The sequence below is a fragment of the Eschscholzia californica genome, unplaced genomic scaffold (assembly GCF_041429995.1).
Source record: "Eschscholzia californica isolate CP2 unplaced genomic scaffold, dmEscCali1.0.p SCAF_4, whole genome shotgun sequence".
Taxonomy (NCBI): domain Eukaryota; kingdom Viridiplantae; phylum Streptophyta; class Magnoliopsida; order Ranunculales; family Papaveraceae; genus Eschscholzia; species Eschscholzia californica.
This window is the reverse complement of record NW_028238461.1, coordinates 47,351,576-47,369,557: the sequence shown is the minus strand read 5'-3', so window position 1 is coordinate 47,369,557 and position 17,982 is coordinate 47,351,576. Positions and strand designations below refer to the sequence as shown.

At 35.4% G+C, this 17,982-nt stretch overlaps 2 protein-coding genes across 2 annotated transcripts; one reads left to right on the top strand and one right to left on the bottom strand.

Moving 5' to 3' along the window:
• Window positions 1-1,507: 1,507 nt before the first annotated feature.
• Window positions 1,508-5,073, bottom strand: LOC147545391 (uncharacterized). The gene is made up of 2 exons (XM_086634610.1): window positions 4,721-5,073; window positions 1,508-2,241 (listed from the first exon to the last, which is right to left on the bottom strand). Exons 1-2 carry the CDS (start codon window positions 4,868-4,870, stop codon window positions 1,588-1,590), a joined length of 804 nt encoding a protein of 267 aa, XP_086490736.1. The 5' UTR covers window positions 4,871-5,073; the 3' UTR covers window positions 1,508-1,587.
• A 5,258-nt stretch (window positions 5,074-10,331) lies between these two features.
• LOC147545390 (putative carboxylesterase 6) lies at window positions 10,332-16,512 on the top strand. The gene has a single exon (XM_086638226.1). The coding sequence runs from the start codon at window positions 15,238-15,240 to the stop codon at window positions 16,261-16,263; it is 1,026 nt and encodes a 341-aa protein (XP_086494352.1). The 5' UTR covers window positions 10,332-15,237; the 3' UTR covers window positions 16,264-16,512.
• Window positions 16,513-17,982: the final 1,470 nt, after the last annotated feature.

Below are 17,982 nucleotides of genomic sequence, written 5' to 3'. Positions count from 1 at the left end.
GATATAGGATAAAGCAACTCGTGGAGTATTTGTTTTGTTACTGAATAGTTCAGTCCAATTGGAGCGTATTGGAGCACCTCCCAGAATTCTGGTAGCACCCTGACTTGTTGGTTTGGCTGCACACTGTTCCTGTCTGGCCGGAACCCTAACAGCAGCCGGAACCCTAATTCCTTGTGATTCTGCCGGCTGAGAACCTACTATTCTTGATGTGTTATCAAGTCCAACCTTAGGGTTCCTTAGAACACCTGCAAACATGTTGTTCTTTATAGTATTTGCTAAAGAATTGTTACCTAGAATATTATGATTTTCGAAACCATATTTGTCTTCTTTACGAACAGAAACTTGTGGTGCTTCCTTGTTCTTTGTAGCAGCTCGAGTTTTAGACACGGACCCTGCCTTATTTGGTGTTGCCATTGCTTGAAACCTAAGGCCGATAGGTTTAATGACTTCATCTCCTCCACTCGGAGATATGGACATGAAGTAAAGATACAATTGTATGTGGGTGTGATCCGTTACATTGGTCAGACATAACTCGATGAGTTTGAATCCTAGAACCTTCTCCTATTTATAGATGACTTAGGGTTTAGGGTTTCCTAGTTTCTGATTACTAAATTAGGAAATAATACAAAATCTATCTAATATTACCATTAGATAGTTACAAGAGATATTCTGAATATAAGAAACTAAATCTTCACATATCTTCAATATATCTTCAATATTCTGAATTCTTCTTGATCGTCGGATCTCGTCTTCTCGATCCGTCACGTACATACACGTGTTACACACGTATATTATTTCTGCAACTTATCTTTGACCGCCGGATCTCCTATTTTCGATCCGTCTTATGTAATGTATCCTATTAACTATTATCACAGACAAACAATCTCCTAAAGTATACATTGGTTCGATGATCTAATCAAACCATTAGCGATTTGGTCCGGATAAAAAAAAAATATACTCTTACCAAAAACTTCAAACATCATTATAGCATGAAGTGTGGGTTCAACTCCTCCAATCATTATAATCATTTTAATTGCAAAATGTTTTACAATAATAAGAAGGAAATGAATAAAAGAAGCCGAAGAAAAAGATTGTTTCTAGTTGGAATTTGGAACATCTTGTGCGTCACTCAAGCAGAGGCCATATGCTAAACTCGGAGTCATTTCTTTTGAAATTTGCACCATCTATATAGAAATATTGGGGACAGTTTCGCGTAAATTTGGCATTTGTTGACGTTTTGTAAAACAATTATCTCCTTTGACGTGTCTGACGATGTTGCTCATGCCCTTTGAGCCCATTTTAAGCCTAGTTATTAATTGCAGGATACATAATACATTGTAGGGCATATGCTCAGATATGTTTTGAGCATATGCCCTTCTTATTACTAGTCTAAGTTGGGTACCCATCTTCAACTAAAAACCTAAACACAAGTTTTTTTTTTGTTGAAAGACCTAAATTTAGGAGATCAAAAAAGCATCCATAAATTAAAGTAACCACAACAGAGCACTTCACAACTTGTTTAACTTTCAATTTATTATATATGCAGACATTTTACATTTCTGCAAGTTCAAACTACCAAAAAGACAGCTAATGAGTTTCATCACTTATTTCCCCAACCTTACCCATCAAAAGATAGATAGGAAACCTAACTTCCTTCATCTCACTCTCATTTCCTCCCCATGCACGTTTGAATTCTTCAATAACTTCCCCCCTTAATAACTCTATTCCTTTCGAGTGCGCGATATGGTAAGCTGACCATGACCTTATATAATTAAACATCATGTTCAAATCCATTATTTTTGTACTCACAAACTCGAATGGGCCAGTATGATCCATTCCTTCCACAGGTTGAAATGGAAAATGAAGAGTTTTATACTTATCTTGGTAAAGTTTACGAGTCGGGTCCCAATAAGGTGCTGATTCTTCGTAAAGAAGTTGTAAGACAGCATCTACATTTTCGTCAACAAAAGGTGAAGTGTAACACCATACTGCGAGAACTCCATCAGGTTTCCGGAGAACATATTTGACATGCTCATAGAAAGTTTTTAGATCAAACCAATGAACTGCCATTGCAACTGTTACGAGGTCGACTGTTGAATTCTGAGCTATGTCGCGGTTGATTTCTGAAATAGACATATTGGTGGACGTTTGTTGATACCGAATGTTAGGAAGTTTGGATGCGAACTCCAATTGTTGCAAGCTTGCGTCTGTGGCTACAACGTTTTTGTATATTTCAGCTAGCTAAACCATGTAAAAAAAATTATGTTAGTAAATAGACTTTAGATTGCCTCTACTGCAGTTTATGAAAGTAAAATTTTACACAGATATTATCAGTGACAGGTACTAATTTATGCTTATTTTTGGTATGTTATTCTTGAAGTACTTACACATATATTATCAATGAAGGGAAATTTAGCGATACCCTCTCACCACTAATGCCTAATTAACGATACCTTTTTTAATAGGTTATTAGTGAAACCACCTTTTTTTGTACTTACAAGTACAGAAATAGTCCTACACTTATTATATTTTTTTTCTTCTCTATTATTACTATGACCGACATAACTCTAATTTCGGTCTTCCCTAAAAGTTTTCTATCTAATTCGCAACTTCACGGTTGACATGACACTCTAACTTCGGTATTTCCGTGAAATTTTCTATCTAAATTGCAAGTTCAATTAATAATTTCTCTTCTAACTTTTTAATTTTTCGTTCGATTCATAATTTCCATTTGCATTTGTATTTTTTTAATGTATACCAGTTATACTTTTTTTTTTTGTTGAAAGTATACCAGTTATACTTAATAGAAAGAACAAAGATATCAAGAGGTCATCTACAAATTGGTTACACTTGAAAACAACAATTTTAACGTAAAATAAAGAACATATGAGAAGATAAATTTTTTTCTTAGAATTTACAATTTTTATTTTGAATTGTTGTAATTATGAATTTTAATTTTTTAATAAATGTTTTTGGTAAAGTAGAAAAAATATTTATAAGAGAAAAAAAATAAGTATGAGAAATGAAGATACGTCGGCAAAGTATAACATCGAAGAGATATAGAAGATTGAAGAAAACAGATAGATAAAACAATAAGGATAAGGGTATTTTCGAACTTTTCAGTACAGAAAAAGAGGTTTCACTAATATCTAATTAAAAAAGAAAGTAACGCTAATTGGACATCACATCCGTAAAAAGAGGGTATCGCTAAATTGTCCTTTGACAAGCGACATTTAAGAGTTTTATAGGTTAGTGGGTCTCTAATTTTTGTTTTTTTTCCTACATGGTTGTTGGAAATATGGGGTAGATCAATGGAACTGTCGGGTAGAAAAGAACTTATTCATTGTGTCGTGGTATGGAGGTCACTGCCTTGAAAGTGATTTCGGAGTAACCGGGGTGCTAATTACTTGATTCTGATCACTCCCCAAGGATTGACCACAACTTACTTCCTCTGTCTGCACTAACAGAGACAGTAATGGAGATAACAGAACTCGAAAACTTGAACAATCAGAAAGAGGAAGATAGCCGATAATGAGTTATGTTTTTTCTCTCTTGATTTCGGTCGGTATATATAGCCTCTGAGAAAACCCTAACCGCCTAGGAAACGTGGTAGAGAAGTTAAGGGAGTGGGAGATAAACTCGGAAACTGATTAACCCTACGAAATCAGTTAGAGATATACTCAAATACTGATTAGGTTAATCCCGCCGACTTAGTCAAAATCCGAGTTTGAGTAAAACTACTCTTCGTGGCAAAAGAGTCTTTTCACTATAAGCACCCGAGCACCCGGGCACGCGGGCTCACGGGCTCACGGGCCATAAGCCCATAAGCCCAAAGGCCCATAAGCCCAATTAGCCCACATAGCCCAATTAGCCCAAATAGCCTAAATAGCCCAAATAGCCAAAGAGTCCAAATTGGTTAAAAGCCCAAATGCCTCACATGTGTGCGCGCGCGTGTGGGAGCCTTCTCTACACTACCATGTGCTTTACAATGAGTTGTCAAGCAACTTATTATAAGACACCTTTAGTTTCACTAGTTGAGAGATGTGGGACATTAATTGTCTAGAGAAAGAAAGCTTTGAATGTCATCTTCCTTCTAGAGGTGGAGCCCATCCATGTGCTAACTAGAAGACAAATAGTCTTAATTGACTAGTAGTGAGTGTGTGAGGCTCACTCTCAATTAATTATTAGATGGTAATGGGCCCAACCATGGAATCACCCAAATGGGCCCAACCATTGTATAAACCCAACAATGGTAGGTAGAAGGATTATGATGGTCATCATTTTTTATATTATTAAAGTTTTGCCCTGGTTAAAGAAACATTTTAAGTCACGTGGAGAGAAAGTCTTGTTTCTCTCTTCTCTCACATGTTCAGTCACGTAAAGAGAGAAATCTTTGTTTGTATCTCCAGAGACGAGTTTTGTAATCTTGTTGTTTTAAAAACTTGTTTATCATATATACTTACCATACTGTGTTTTTCAGATGTACTTTGTATCAAAAAAGGTTATTGCCTAACTTTTCTTTTGTCATAACTACTATTTCATTGGTGGAATGTTAAAAGCAAACTAGGGGAAATTCGACGTCACTACAAATTGTTGAGATCTATAACTCATCAAGATGTGAATAACATGTATTAAATAAAATTATAAAAGAAACTGTGAAAATTGACAGTTAAATTGCAAATTGGGAATTTAGAATGAGAGTATGAGTGTGTATACTGACAGAGACAGCAGCTTGACCACTGCCGGTGCCAACGTCCCAAGCAAGGTCATGTTTTGGTGTTTTGGAGGCAATGAACCCAAATAGCTCTGGAGGATAACTAGGTCGAGCCTGTGAGTACTCCTTTCCTTGCTTAATGAACAAATCCGCCATCTCTCTCTCTCTCTCTCTCTCTCTCTCTCTAAATCTCTCTCTTTCTCTGTGTTTTGCTTGGTAATGGAGTACTCATATGAAAAGACAATTAAAAACGGTCACCACCTATATAGCCCACAGATTTCGAAAGATTAGTTTGAAATGTAATTGGACTGTGTCAATAAAAACGTGATCAAACTTAGTGGAGAAGCACCATATACTACACGTATTTTTTTTTTTGTTGAAAATATACTACACGTATTAAAAGTTCATTTGTTCCACATTAAAAGAACTAGTTCTAAAAATGATAATGCATGGACCAAGTGAAGTTCGTTTTGTGACAAGAGATTGATGGGGAATGAGGGCCATACTCTACCATACTGCCAAGAACTATTTATACACGAAAAACAAAAGTTATTTCCGATCAAAAGATCCCTAATCCCAAAATAGAGGTGTCAACTAGTCGGGTCCACAGTTCCACACACAGGCTAATCTGTTTCGGACAGAAAGGACATAATCGCGTAGGCCACAGGTTAATCCGACCTGCATAACACATGAGCATTTGAGCAAGAAGCGAGCCTATCTTGTAGCTCAACCATTTTGACCGTTCACTTCTAAACATATAATATCCCCATTTCTCTTTTATTCGTTTGACTAGTTCTTCACTATTATGAATGAGATTTATGTTACGGATACTTGTTTTTTTCTCTTACCCATTAAATTTACTATTGTTAAAACTTCAGTAATTTCCAGATTAATTTTGACGTCCGTTAAATTATGAAGGGTGAGACTTTCTCTGTAATCAACTTGATTCTAACTTTGGTCTCTACTATAAAGAGACCCCATATGTTACCACCCAATTGAAAAGGACTACTCAAATTCTTTTAATCAACCGTTCTTGTAATTAGTTCAACAAAAAAAAAAAAACGTTCTTGTAATTATCAGTTTATCACCATCACCAGAATATTATTTAGAACACTACTAGTACTACAAAAAACGTACAAATCACGACCACACATCTATTACAATGAACATGTCAGTTGGTCATCTTATGGATAAGTGTGACTGCCCATTTTTATTGAGAGTTCGATAAAGATCACTTCCAACGGATGATATAACATCATTTATATGTATATCGGCTAAAAACAGAAGGATATTGCTGTCAATAATTTAATTTAATTTAACTTTTTATAGGTATGTAACTCTCATGAGGTTTTCAGATGAGAGAAATTAGAAATCATCCATGTTATCATTATGATTTATTCACTTATTAATGGAAATTGTTCCCTTGGCTTCAAAAAAAACTGCTGACTACCCCAAAATGAGTTAAAAGCCCAAAAAATAGATCTAAATACTAAATTAAACCCACCTAAAATAATAATAGGTAGGGGTGAGCAAAAACCGAACCAATCGGTCAAACCAAACCAAGTCGAACCGCACCGGTCGATTTTTGGACCGAACCGATCACCGTTCGACTCGGTTCGGCCGAAAAACCGAACAACCCAAATCGACTTGGTTTGGCCTTGGCTTGGGTTTCTAGAAACCGCCCAAACCGAACCGACCGAACTCTTTGGAAAGAGGAAATAATAATTTTGTTAATAAGGAAAAAATTTAGGAAAACCATAATCAAATCTTCCAAGTCTAAATTTGTCTTCTTTCCTAGTTGTTGTTGTCGGCTTCGTGAACCACAACCTATTCAATTTGATTAAAAGGTTTTTAGAGGTAAGTCTTCATTAATGTTCTATGTACCACAACTCATTCTTAGTTAGTAACTTAAAAATGTAGATATTGCATTCGCACTTCTACTTTTTTTTTGTAATGGTGGAAAAGTACGATGAATTTTTAATTTTTATTTTCCGTACATGTAAGGTGGAAAAGTACGATGGACTCTTAATTTTTATTTTCCGCGCATCCAATGAAATGAACAACATTAGTTTGGCATTCTCTCTAAATTGTGTTCGGTTCAACCGATCAACCGAACTCAACAGAGTCGAACCAAACCGGGCCGAACCTTGTCGGCCGGCCAAATGATCGGCTCGACTTCGGCCGATGATTTAGTCAAACCGCCACTTATTGGTTCGACTCCGGCTCGAACAAAAACAGAAAAAAACCGACCGTTGCTCTCCCCTAATAATAGGAAAAAAAACCCCAATTTTTATTTATTAATAAGAATCAAGTCCAATTACAGTTCTCTAGGCTCTTTATCCCATCTCAAGGCATACATTTTTTTATCTTTATACCCCTTTACACCCTTCAATTTAAGGGAGATGCTAGAGTGCCCAGTTTTTAGCCCATTAAAATGCCCAGCTGATGTGGAATCACTAAAAGACAAGGTTTTTTCAAAGTTTGACTACGGTGGGGACCGCTTTTATTTCCAAATGAGGAAATTTGGGCATTTTAATGGGCAAAATTGCTGGGCACTCTATCATTTCCCACCTTTTTCTTTAATCAACACCTTCCACTAATTTATTTCCTTTCCCATAAACCAATTAGCTACTCTCTCTCCTCCCCGAAACTACTGCTCGTGAGATTCGTCGGAGCTGTTGTTCTTTTTGGCAAGAGTTTTGGTCATCTTCATGCTCATCTTCTTCCTCATTGTAGTCATCATCTTCAACGATCCTGTTATCATCTTCATCACACTTTGCTCATCTTCTTCTTCCTTAATCTTCAACTCATCTGCAACAGAGCCTTCATTTTCTCTATCGGATTCGTCTATTTTTATCATTCATCTCATCTTAATTCATCTTCAGCTTTTAAATTCGTCTTCAGGTTTTAAATTCATCATAAAATTTTGTATTCATCTTCAGGTTTAAATTCATCATCAAATTTTGTATTCATCTTAAAGAAATTATATCATCTTCCAGAACTTTTTGTTGAAACCTTTATGGCATCTCTTTTCATCATCAACATCTTCCATCATTTATTTGCATAACATCTTCAATATGTATTTTTCATGTTTCTTTATGTTTCTTCATTCTTAATTATTTGAGAAAGTTACTCTAGTTTTTGTTCATTTTGATCATGACATTTTCTTGCTTTTCTAGAGCACATATCCGTACACAATTTGATCTTTTTTTCTTGTTTCTCTCTCCTCTCTATGTTTTATCTACATTTTCAGTTATATCGTTACACAAATTAACGTTTTTAAATGAGAACATGACGTGCAACTTACACGAACTATTGTTTTATTAACATAAGTTGTTATGTTCCCATCACCCTTTTAATCGTCAACATTTTTACCGAGTTTTTATTGCGCTTCGTACATATATGTCTGGTTTTCAACATTCTGGACTTGTTATCTATGTTGATAGAACCTTCGCGAAAACAAGATTTAATGGTTGCATCCTTGTTGCGGTTATGAAGGATGATAACAATGATATGTATGCATTTATAGTATAATTCGTCGACATTTTTATATTTGTTGTCACGTTTTCTATTCAATTTGTTAGTAATAATACCGTGTAACAACACATTGTGAAATGTTCACATCACCACATTTTTTTATTACTATTATACTAAATGTTTAGAACAAAACTACACATGTTAGATATCGTCCTGAAGCTATTTTGGACATTAATTGGTTGTATTAATTTTTTTTTCCATGTATAAGTAGGTTTCCAATTGCTTATGTTGTAGTGGATGTGGCAAACCAGGATATCTGGGTTTCGTTTTTTCAAAACCTTAAGAAATTAAGAAATGTTTTAAACATTTGCACATACGTTCGATGAAGATACTTGTTTCTAGGGTTTTTTGAAACTCACCCGACCACTTTACTATGTTATAGACATTCATCAATTTGCTACAACATTACTAATTTAGGAACCTTGCAGTATTACAAATCTAGAATTCTTTTACTTACAAAGACAAAAAGACTAGTGTCAAATGGAAAACAATATATCTTCAAATCAATCATCGGAATACTAACAAGCAAACACTAATATTCACTGTCAAGATAGCCACAAAAAAAATCTAGAAAAAAATAAAAAACAAATTGAAAACATTTCCAAAAAATAGAAACAGGTAATCCAAATATTAGGACAATGATGCGAATGCTTTAAAACAATACTGATGTTTATAACATTCATAAAACCAAACAGAAATATTATTGAATTTGTTTCTAACACTTGAAAAATCGAGCCTCACACAAATTAAAATGTTGTCAGCAAAGTAATATTTGTTGCAACATCCTTCATAAAAAAAAAGTAATATTTGTTGCAACATGAACAATACTAAAAGCAAACATACATACTTATTTAATCGAAAAATAAATAATATCCGTGAGTCATTTGCTCACTCTTCTTTCTCTTGATCTATTTCTTTGTCATTCTCTCCATCTTTATCTACTTCCTCTCTTTCACCATTTTTCGCTCCTTTTTTCTCTTGATCTTTTTCTTCTCCTTCTTTATTTGTAACTTCCTGTCACCCTCACTCTCTCCATCTTTTTCTCCCTCTTTGCCTCCCACTACATATCTCTTCTCGAGTCAAACGTTCAATTTATTCGACCAATTGGATCATATCGACTATGTTCACCTCCGCTACCACTTTGTCGCAGAATTTCTTAACAGTTGTATTTCGTGTTGACTCTCGGGTTCCATCACCTCCTTCACCTTCAAAGTAACGATATACATTAATTGATGCCCAAGCAAGAATACATCATGTTACAAACATTGTAAAATAAATTCGAACAAGTAAAAAATATACGTAACATTTTAAACAAGCAGTGAACGTAGTATAATATGCGTAAAATATTTTTTTGAATATATAAAACATATCTAAATATTGAATGAGCATTTGTTGAAATGTTTAGAACATAAGTGCTACGCCAAAGTTTAAGCTTGATCCTATATCCAACATAACAGAGTATTCATATAACAATTTTGGTAGATATATAAACACATCAAATTATGGAGACAACACATGTTGATATGTTTAGAACAGATGAAATTATGTTTATAGAAAAACATTATATGCTTTCAAAGATAAAGTTTACTCATCAGATAAACATAATTTAATATGTACACTAAATTTTTATAGGTAAACAAAACATATTATAGTATGGTTAGAGCACATGTGCATATGCTCAGAAAAAAAGTAACTATGTTTGTTTCAGTTACTTGATTTGCTCCGAAGGATAAAGTTTACTCCCAGACTAACATAATATAATATGAACGTCATATTCTAGTGGATACTAACCACGTATTTAAGTATCGCTAGAGCGCATGCAGAAATGCTTCTAACAGATATATTTGTGTTCAAAGAACTTACATTATTTTCAACCAATGACAAAGTTTGCTACTCAAGTCAACATAATATAATGTGCACTTAGCATCATAATCGATATTTCAAACATATTTAATTATGGCCAGAGCGTCCGCTGAGAAGTATATAACAAATGAAATTATGTTATCATAACTATATGATCTGCTTTCAAGGCTGCAATTTGCTCTTCTAGACCTGCATAGAAAGAGGCAATGGACCACCTCACTAGTATAGGGCTTTTTCCCACTTCCAAGTTATTGTCATCTATGATAGAAGTGTGAGTGCAAAACCAAAAGTGAAAAAAGTAAATAAACATTTGGTTACAACTTTGCCCATATACCACTATGATCTCTTTGTCCTCATCCTTTCCTTTGACGACAACAAAAGCTTCCTTGCATAGGACAATGAGTTTTGTAATCAGATTCAAAGATACTAGACAAACATATATGTTGATTATCTAAACACATTCATATATGTAGTCGACCTATGTACAAATTTTACTGACGTCTTAATCGAAAAAATAGTTTAACTTTAAAAGATATTAATTTCTAGTATACTCCACTAAATTGACCTCACACATATTCATATATTGTTAATTTGTACAGAATAATTTGAGAAGGCTAGTTGTAGTTATTAATTTGCAGAGAAGAATTTGAAAATGTTAGGACATTAATCAAGAAGGATCTGTCGCGTCCATAAGACGCGGTGAAACCCGAAAAATAGTTTAATTTTAAAAGATATTAATTTCTAGTATACTCCACTAAATTGACCTCACACATATTCAACGTAAAATATTGGAAACCAAGTACAACTTCACACCTTGAATGAGGGGTGCAAATTTTACATGTATTAATAGTGTGTTTGGATGACGGAATAATGAATCAACATATTCATGAGTCTTTTGCACCCATGATTCCAACGAATTTTTCTTTGTCTATTTATCAACTAATAAGAGTCATATATAGAATGTCTGATTCCTTCGTTCAAAACGTTTTGGCCTATTTTCCGACCAAAATATAACCTAATTTGTTGAACTGAAGGTATGACGATACATGTGGTGCATGGTTGTCGCCAACTCGTGTAAAGTGTTGGGTTAAGTCCCGCGATGAGGCAAAACCTCGTGTTTAGTTGTCACCATTAGGTTTGTAACCTTGAACAAACTGCCCGTGGTAAGTCAGAGGAAGGTGAGGATGATGTCAAGTCATCCTGCCATTATTCCCTTGGCAACACACGTGCACGTGCTACAATGGCCATGAGCGATCCTGCAAGGATGAGCATTGAGCTAACTGCAAAAATCCGTCATCCGTGTAGATTGCAGGTTGCAACTCACCTTCATGTTGTGAGAACAATATTTTTATCCTTAGATTGTCAAATGACATTATTATCTTTGTGATGTCAAAATGCTATTTTGCCTTTATATGTTGTCAAAATAACAACCTTTGGATTACTCGGGCACTCTCCTGAATATTGAACACACAACTGTAGAAGCATTGGAGCATAACCCCTATTGGTTCCCACCAGGAGATACAGAACTTAAGATAAATTGTGATGCAGCGTTTGCCGATGGAAGGGCGTCGCTAGCAGCAGTATGTCGAAATGCGCAAGGAGAATTCGTTATGACCTTTGTCAGAAAGTGCTCCATCTCGACAGCAGTTGAAGCTCAAGCAGTTAAATTGACCATTGAGATAGCAAACAGGTTACCAGAGTGTGTATAGTTGAAGGAGACTCACAAACGGTCATAAGTGCGTGTTCGAAGAATTTAGAAGAAATTTCTTGGCGAATTCGAACTACTATGAGAGAAATACATTAGGGAAAGGAAAAGCTATGGGACATAAAGTTCAATCACTATATTAAGAGTGCAAACTGTGTAGCTCACTTATTGGCGAAACAATATTTTAATTTCAGTTTAGAGCAGACATTGGAGATCTATGATTCTCCTTCTTATCTTGTAAGCCAGTCGACGACAGATGTAACCAATATATTTTCTCGCTCAAGTAGCTAATAAATTTAGGCATTGGCCTCGTTTCATCAAAACAAATAAAAATAACAACCTTTGGTTGAAGCGGTCACTAAGTTCGTTCCCACTCTTTAAGTCAAAGGTTCGAGACACGGAATCATATTTCTAAAGTATGCCGACCTTTTTTCAAAAAAAAAAAAAACAAATTTTTTACATTTTTATTGAAATATTTTAAAGTTGATATTTATTATTCTTTATGTTGTAAAGACAACATTTCTTTTTATATTATCAAAACGACATTTTCACCCTCTTTATCATATTGACATATGTTGTCATTTTAACAAAACTAACGATAAAAATGTTATTTTGACAACATAATGACAAAAAGGGAAGTTTTATAAGGCCTCCCCAATTTTGTTAAAAGGCCTCCCATGAACCATTTTACTTGTTAAATTATCACTGAGGGGAGGCTTTTTAACTAAAATGAGGGGGCCCTATAAAATCTCCCTGACAAAAATACCATATTTCTAACATAAGGAGTAAAAATGTCATTTTTACCAATATAAAAATAAAAATTTCATTTTGACAAAATAAAGATATTAATGTCATTTTACTACTGATGGACAAAATTGGCATTTTGATAAGATAGGGGTGAAACAGTTATTTTGAAATTATAGAAATTTAACAACATGTGTTTTATAATATAAAAGTAAAAAATAGTCATTTTGGTAGCATGAAAGGGTAAAAAATGTCATGACAGTATTGCAAAAAAGTTACTTTAAGGATACAAAATTCATTTTGATGACGTAAGGGTGAAAGTGTCATTTTCTAAATATAGAAGAGTAACTTCGTCTGACAACATGAGGGGTATAAATGTCATTTTGTATTATATCAGGAGAAGGACATTGACAACGTAAAGGTAAGATGTCACGTTGATAACGCAAGAGATAGAATGTTATTTTGACATCATAATGAAAAGTTGGTATTTGGTGAGAGTAAAATATTGTATTGCAAATATAAGAGTACGTAGAGATACCGTGTTGGCAACCTAAGAGTAAAATGCCACTTTTGCAAAGTTGCATAAAAGAGTCAGTTGGACAATATAACGTTAAGTTTGTTGAGGATTAAAATATCACATAACACCAACGTAAAAACGCAAACGTGCAAAATAAGAATAAAAATGTAATCTCAACAACACAACGTAAAAAAGATGCATGTTGACAAAATAATAGTAATAAAAATGTCATTTGTACTATGAAATGAATAAAAGTGTCATCACGAACTTATAATAACAAATATGTTGGCCAACTACTGGTAGCCTAGTTGGTCAGTGCAGAGGTCTCAGGTTCGATCTTATGAAAGTGAAAATCCAAGATTGTTGAACTTGGATATAAATAAAGTAGTTTATGTAAGCTTTAGATCATTTAATTCGTCAGGCTATAGGTCATTTAATTCGTTGGGCTTTAAGCCTAGTATTATTTCGACAGTTATCGTGCTTATCACATTGTCTCGATGTATCGATGCCTTGTAACGATTTCGCAGTTGATTTCTAAAAGAAAATAATAAATATGCTGATGGATTTTGGATGTAAATATCCAATGCCTCACTAAATCTTGTGACGTAACTTTGGAATTTTTTTTTTGTTTAGTGCTAATTTAAAACCGTGGGATTTTTTGAATTTGAGTTTAGGGTCCGTTTGATTCGTGTGAAAATATATAGGTAAGAAAAAGGCTTTTTTTCCCGTTAGAAAAAAAAAGGAATTTTTTACCTCACACTCAAATTTTAGGTGTTTGATCGGGCAGGTAAGAAATTTGTGGTGGGTGCTTCAGAAATTAAAATTTCACCTTCTATTTCTCAATGGAGGGAATAGGGTTCTCAGTTCTTATAGAGAGAGAAAGTATGGTAGAAAGGTTAAGGGTTGAGGAAATGAAGATGAAGGAAAAGAGGTGTTAGAATAAGGGTTGATGTCTTCTTCACCTTTATTATCTTACTCCAATTAAACCTAAATTATACACATCTATAACTGAAATGTTAGAAAAAAATTATGGTTGATGTCTTCAAAATTTCCAGAACTGAACTACTCTGAAGAATTTTTACCAGATATGGGTTCATTGACAAACATCCTTTAACAACACCAACTCTTAAATCGAATGGATACAATTCATCATTTTACATCATTGTTCCAGACAGATGATTCAACTCGGATGTTTCAATTTACATTCATCATTTTAGTGCTTAAGGTTAATGAATGGATACATCAATTAAGAGTTTGATTTTAGGAGTTAGGGTTTGAACGTTTGATCTTCAATTAGGGTTCTTAGTCACCATTTCTTGCTCCATTTCATCATCTACAACAATAACAACACAATGCAAAGGGTAGGAATCGAACCCTTGACCTTTTATCCAAGATCTAAACTCTTTACCACTAAGTTACGCCTTAAATTATGTTTGAAATTAGTTTAAAGTATAATTAGTTTTTTGAAAGTTACATATGAAATAGGAAGCATGAGGCCCTTGATTATTCGGGGCCCAAAGCGACCGCTTTGGTGGCTTTGGTCACGGACCGCCCCTGTTCCAACCGACCAAGAAAGCTTGATTCATGAATCTTATTTTTAATAGGAATTCAACTTTGAAATCATGCAACTACACTACACCCATCAATAGTTTGGATAAAGCTAAAATCCAAAGACCTATAGAAAAGACTTGCTCGGTTGACTCATTGACCGACTTTCTTCAACTACTATTGGAGACTTCCCCCATGGTTCCCAAACTGCCCATTTATGTTGTCTAATGGAAATTGTATAAATTATTATTAGTATTATCTCCACACCATTCACAACTATAAATATTCCTCTTTGATTACTTTACGTTTCTACCCATTTATGTTTTATTTTTTCTTGAGAATTCTACCCATTTATGTTAGTAATCTCAAGACATTTCTCTCACTCAATAAAGGTACGAGTGACTAAGAAATAGTAATCAAATAGTAAGTCAATGTTAGTTTGTCTTTGGGTCTTCACAAATAAATATGGAGTGGAAATCCAATTTCAAGGAAATTTCATAACCCAAAACCTACCCTTGTATCTTACACTATATAAAGCTATTCTATCAATAACTCATAACAATCCATTCTTAGATATCTTTTTCTCTACTACCCTAGCTTACTCCAGACATGGTTCAAGAAATTGAGAAAAAGGTGGTAGATCAAGTGTCTATTTGGCTCAAGGTTTTCGATGATGGCTCGGTCGACCGTACCTGGATGGGTCCACCCCAATTCAAATTCTTAGCTCAACCTGTACCTCCTCACGAACATGAATTCATCGAAGGGGTGGCTACCCGTGACCTGACCATAGATGAAAACTCTGGGCTCTCTGCTCGAATTTACATCCCCGAGACAACCCAAAAAGAAGACGGTTCAAAATTGCCCGTACTGCTTCATTTCCACGGGGGTGGGTTTTGTATTAGCCAAGCCGATTGGTACATGTACTACCAATTTTATACACGTCTTGTTCGCTCTGCTCAAGTCATTTGTGTTTCAGTGCGCCTTCGTTTGGCACCTGAACATCGACTACCAGCTGCAATTGACGACGGCTACTCAGCTCTCTTATGGCTTCGATCTGTAGCTCGAGGAGAATCAGCGGAGCCGTGGCTCCAAGCTCATGCAGATTTTAGCAGGATCTTCCTCATAGGAGATAGCTCAGGAGGCAACCTGGTGCACGAAGTTTCCGCACGTGCGGGAAGAACAAATAAGTGGGATCCAATAAAATTAGCTGGTGGTATACTCTTACACCCGGGTTTTTCCCGATCCGAGAGAAGTAAATCGGAGATGAAGAAAGAAAACGAGTCACCATTTTTAACCATTGAAATGGTAGACAAATTCTTTGGTCTAGCATTGCCCATTGGCAGCACTAAGGACCATCCGATCTGTTGTCCGATGGGGCCCTTAGCACCACCGTTGAAGGGGTTAAAACTGCCACCATATATGATGGAATTAGCTGAGTTGGATTTGCTACTGGACACCGAACTAGAATTTGTTGAAGCGATGAAGAAAGCGAGTAAAGATATCGAAGTATTTTATAGTAAAGGAGTTGGGCATAGTTTTTATTTGAAAAAGGTTCCTGTAGAGATGGACCGACAAAACGTTGAACAATCTGAACAATTGATTTTGAGGATTAGTGATTTCATCAAACGACATTGAAGATGCTATGCTACCTTTCATTATACAAATATATTGTCTAAGCAGTACGATATAGTGGTTCGGGGTGATATTTGGTATATTCAATCTGATAATTTTCTTGACGATTGTGTTTATCTCGAGAATTAGCGAATATAGCGGATGAACGAAATGTATGGATATATTTTATCTAATGTTGTTTAATTGTGTTTTAAAAGATAATAATTTGTAATAGTTAAGAGGGTATGAATAATATTATCTTGGTTTAAGTTATTTCTTTGATTAACTCTTCCTTCCATTAAGAAGTTTGTTTAATTTTTACTAGTAGAATCTTTGGTCATCATCAAGTGGAGCAAAATAATAGTAGGATTTGGAGGGTTGCATTGAATTTTAGGTTTGGCCAAATGCATTTGTCAATTGTCATGTATAATGTTGAAATTCGAAGTCTGTCAATTGTCATGTACAATTAATACCTCATAAATGATGGGGCTGCTACTTATTTATGGCGAGATGTGTGGCACCCTCGTCTCGTGGTTCCCTAATAGAGTGTGATACCTCACATCAACTCCTTACGGCTAACCTAAGGAAAGATGCATCGGTCTAGGATTATCTTATAGATGGTAACTGGGTTTTCCCCAACCATCTGCAATATACATTAGGTGAAGTTTTCAGAGCTCTTCATGAAGTTACAGTCGGAGGCTTGGCAATGGACAATGTAGTTTGGGAAATAACGGCCACATGAGAATATACCGTCAAAGACACTTATAATCACATGCGACGACGAGGAAATAAGGTCCCTTGGACTCTGTTGGTGTGGTGCAATGAAGGAATTCAAAAACATTGCTTTATAGCATGGGTCGCACTCAAGCGAGGGAAAAAAACAAAGTCCAAACTCCGATCTTGGGGCCCAGAGGTGGATGAATATTGTCCATTGTTTGTGCAACCACCAAGTTGAAACTGATGAACATTTGCTTTTTCAATGCCTTACTCATTAACTGTATGGAATGAATTGCTCATGCTACTTGGTATTTATCGTAATCAATCAGGTATATGGGAATCAGAGACTGAATGGTGTGTATCTGTTTTCAGGGGCAACTTGTTACTCGGAAGGTCGGCTGGGCGGGTTAGTCTTCACGGCTTATATATCATGTTTTTTCGGGGGGTATACTCCTAGATCGAGTGGGACCTTGCTTAATGTGATAACAAATGAAATCAGAATCAAAATGATAGCTTGGAAGGGCAAACCTCTAGCTACAACCGAAGCAAGTGAGATTCTTGAGAAGTGGAATGTGATTATACCTCTTAAGCAAACCACAACAACAACTTGTAAATGGCAAGATCCAAATGAGGGAATTTTTCAAACAAATTCAGATGGATCACTTGATGGGGCTTCAGGAGGTTACGGAGCATTGGTGTGCAACAGCCAAGGCATTTTGCTGGTGGCAGCAGTAGCAATAACACCTAAAGGGTCAGTTTTTTACTTCTTTTACACGAATTGCAAGGTGTATTGTTGGGAATCAAACTCGCCATGAAGAATGAATGTAGACGAGTTCTAATTGCTACAAGCTCCTCTTTAACCTGTTCCATACTGTCGAGCCCCGAGAAAGACCCACCATGGCAGGTGGAGCGTATATGTCACGAGATTAGAGAACGTTGGGTTCAGTTCGAGGATTGCAATTTCAAACATGTGCACCGAGAAGTTAATCAACCAGCTGATTATTTATCCAAAATGAGACCGCCTGG

What these genes read in the sequence shown, in the direction of transcription:
- LOC147545391 (XM_086634610.1), bottom strand. Translation starts at nt 4,870, where the DNA reads ATGGCGGATTTGTTCATTAAGCAAGGAAAGGAGTACTCACAGGCTCGA. An exon ending in GTGGTCAAGCTGCTGTCTCT is followed by an intron (nt 2,242 to 4,720) that starts GTCAGTATACAC and finishes TACATGGTTTAG; the next exon opens with CTAGCTGAAATATACAAAAA.
- LOC147545390 (XM_086638226.1), top strand. Translation starts at nt 15,238, where the DNA reads ATGGTTCAAGAAATTGAGAAAAAGGTGGTAGATCAAGTGTCTATTTGG.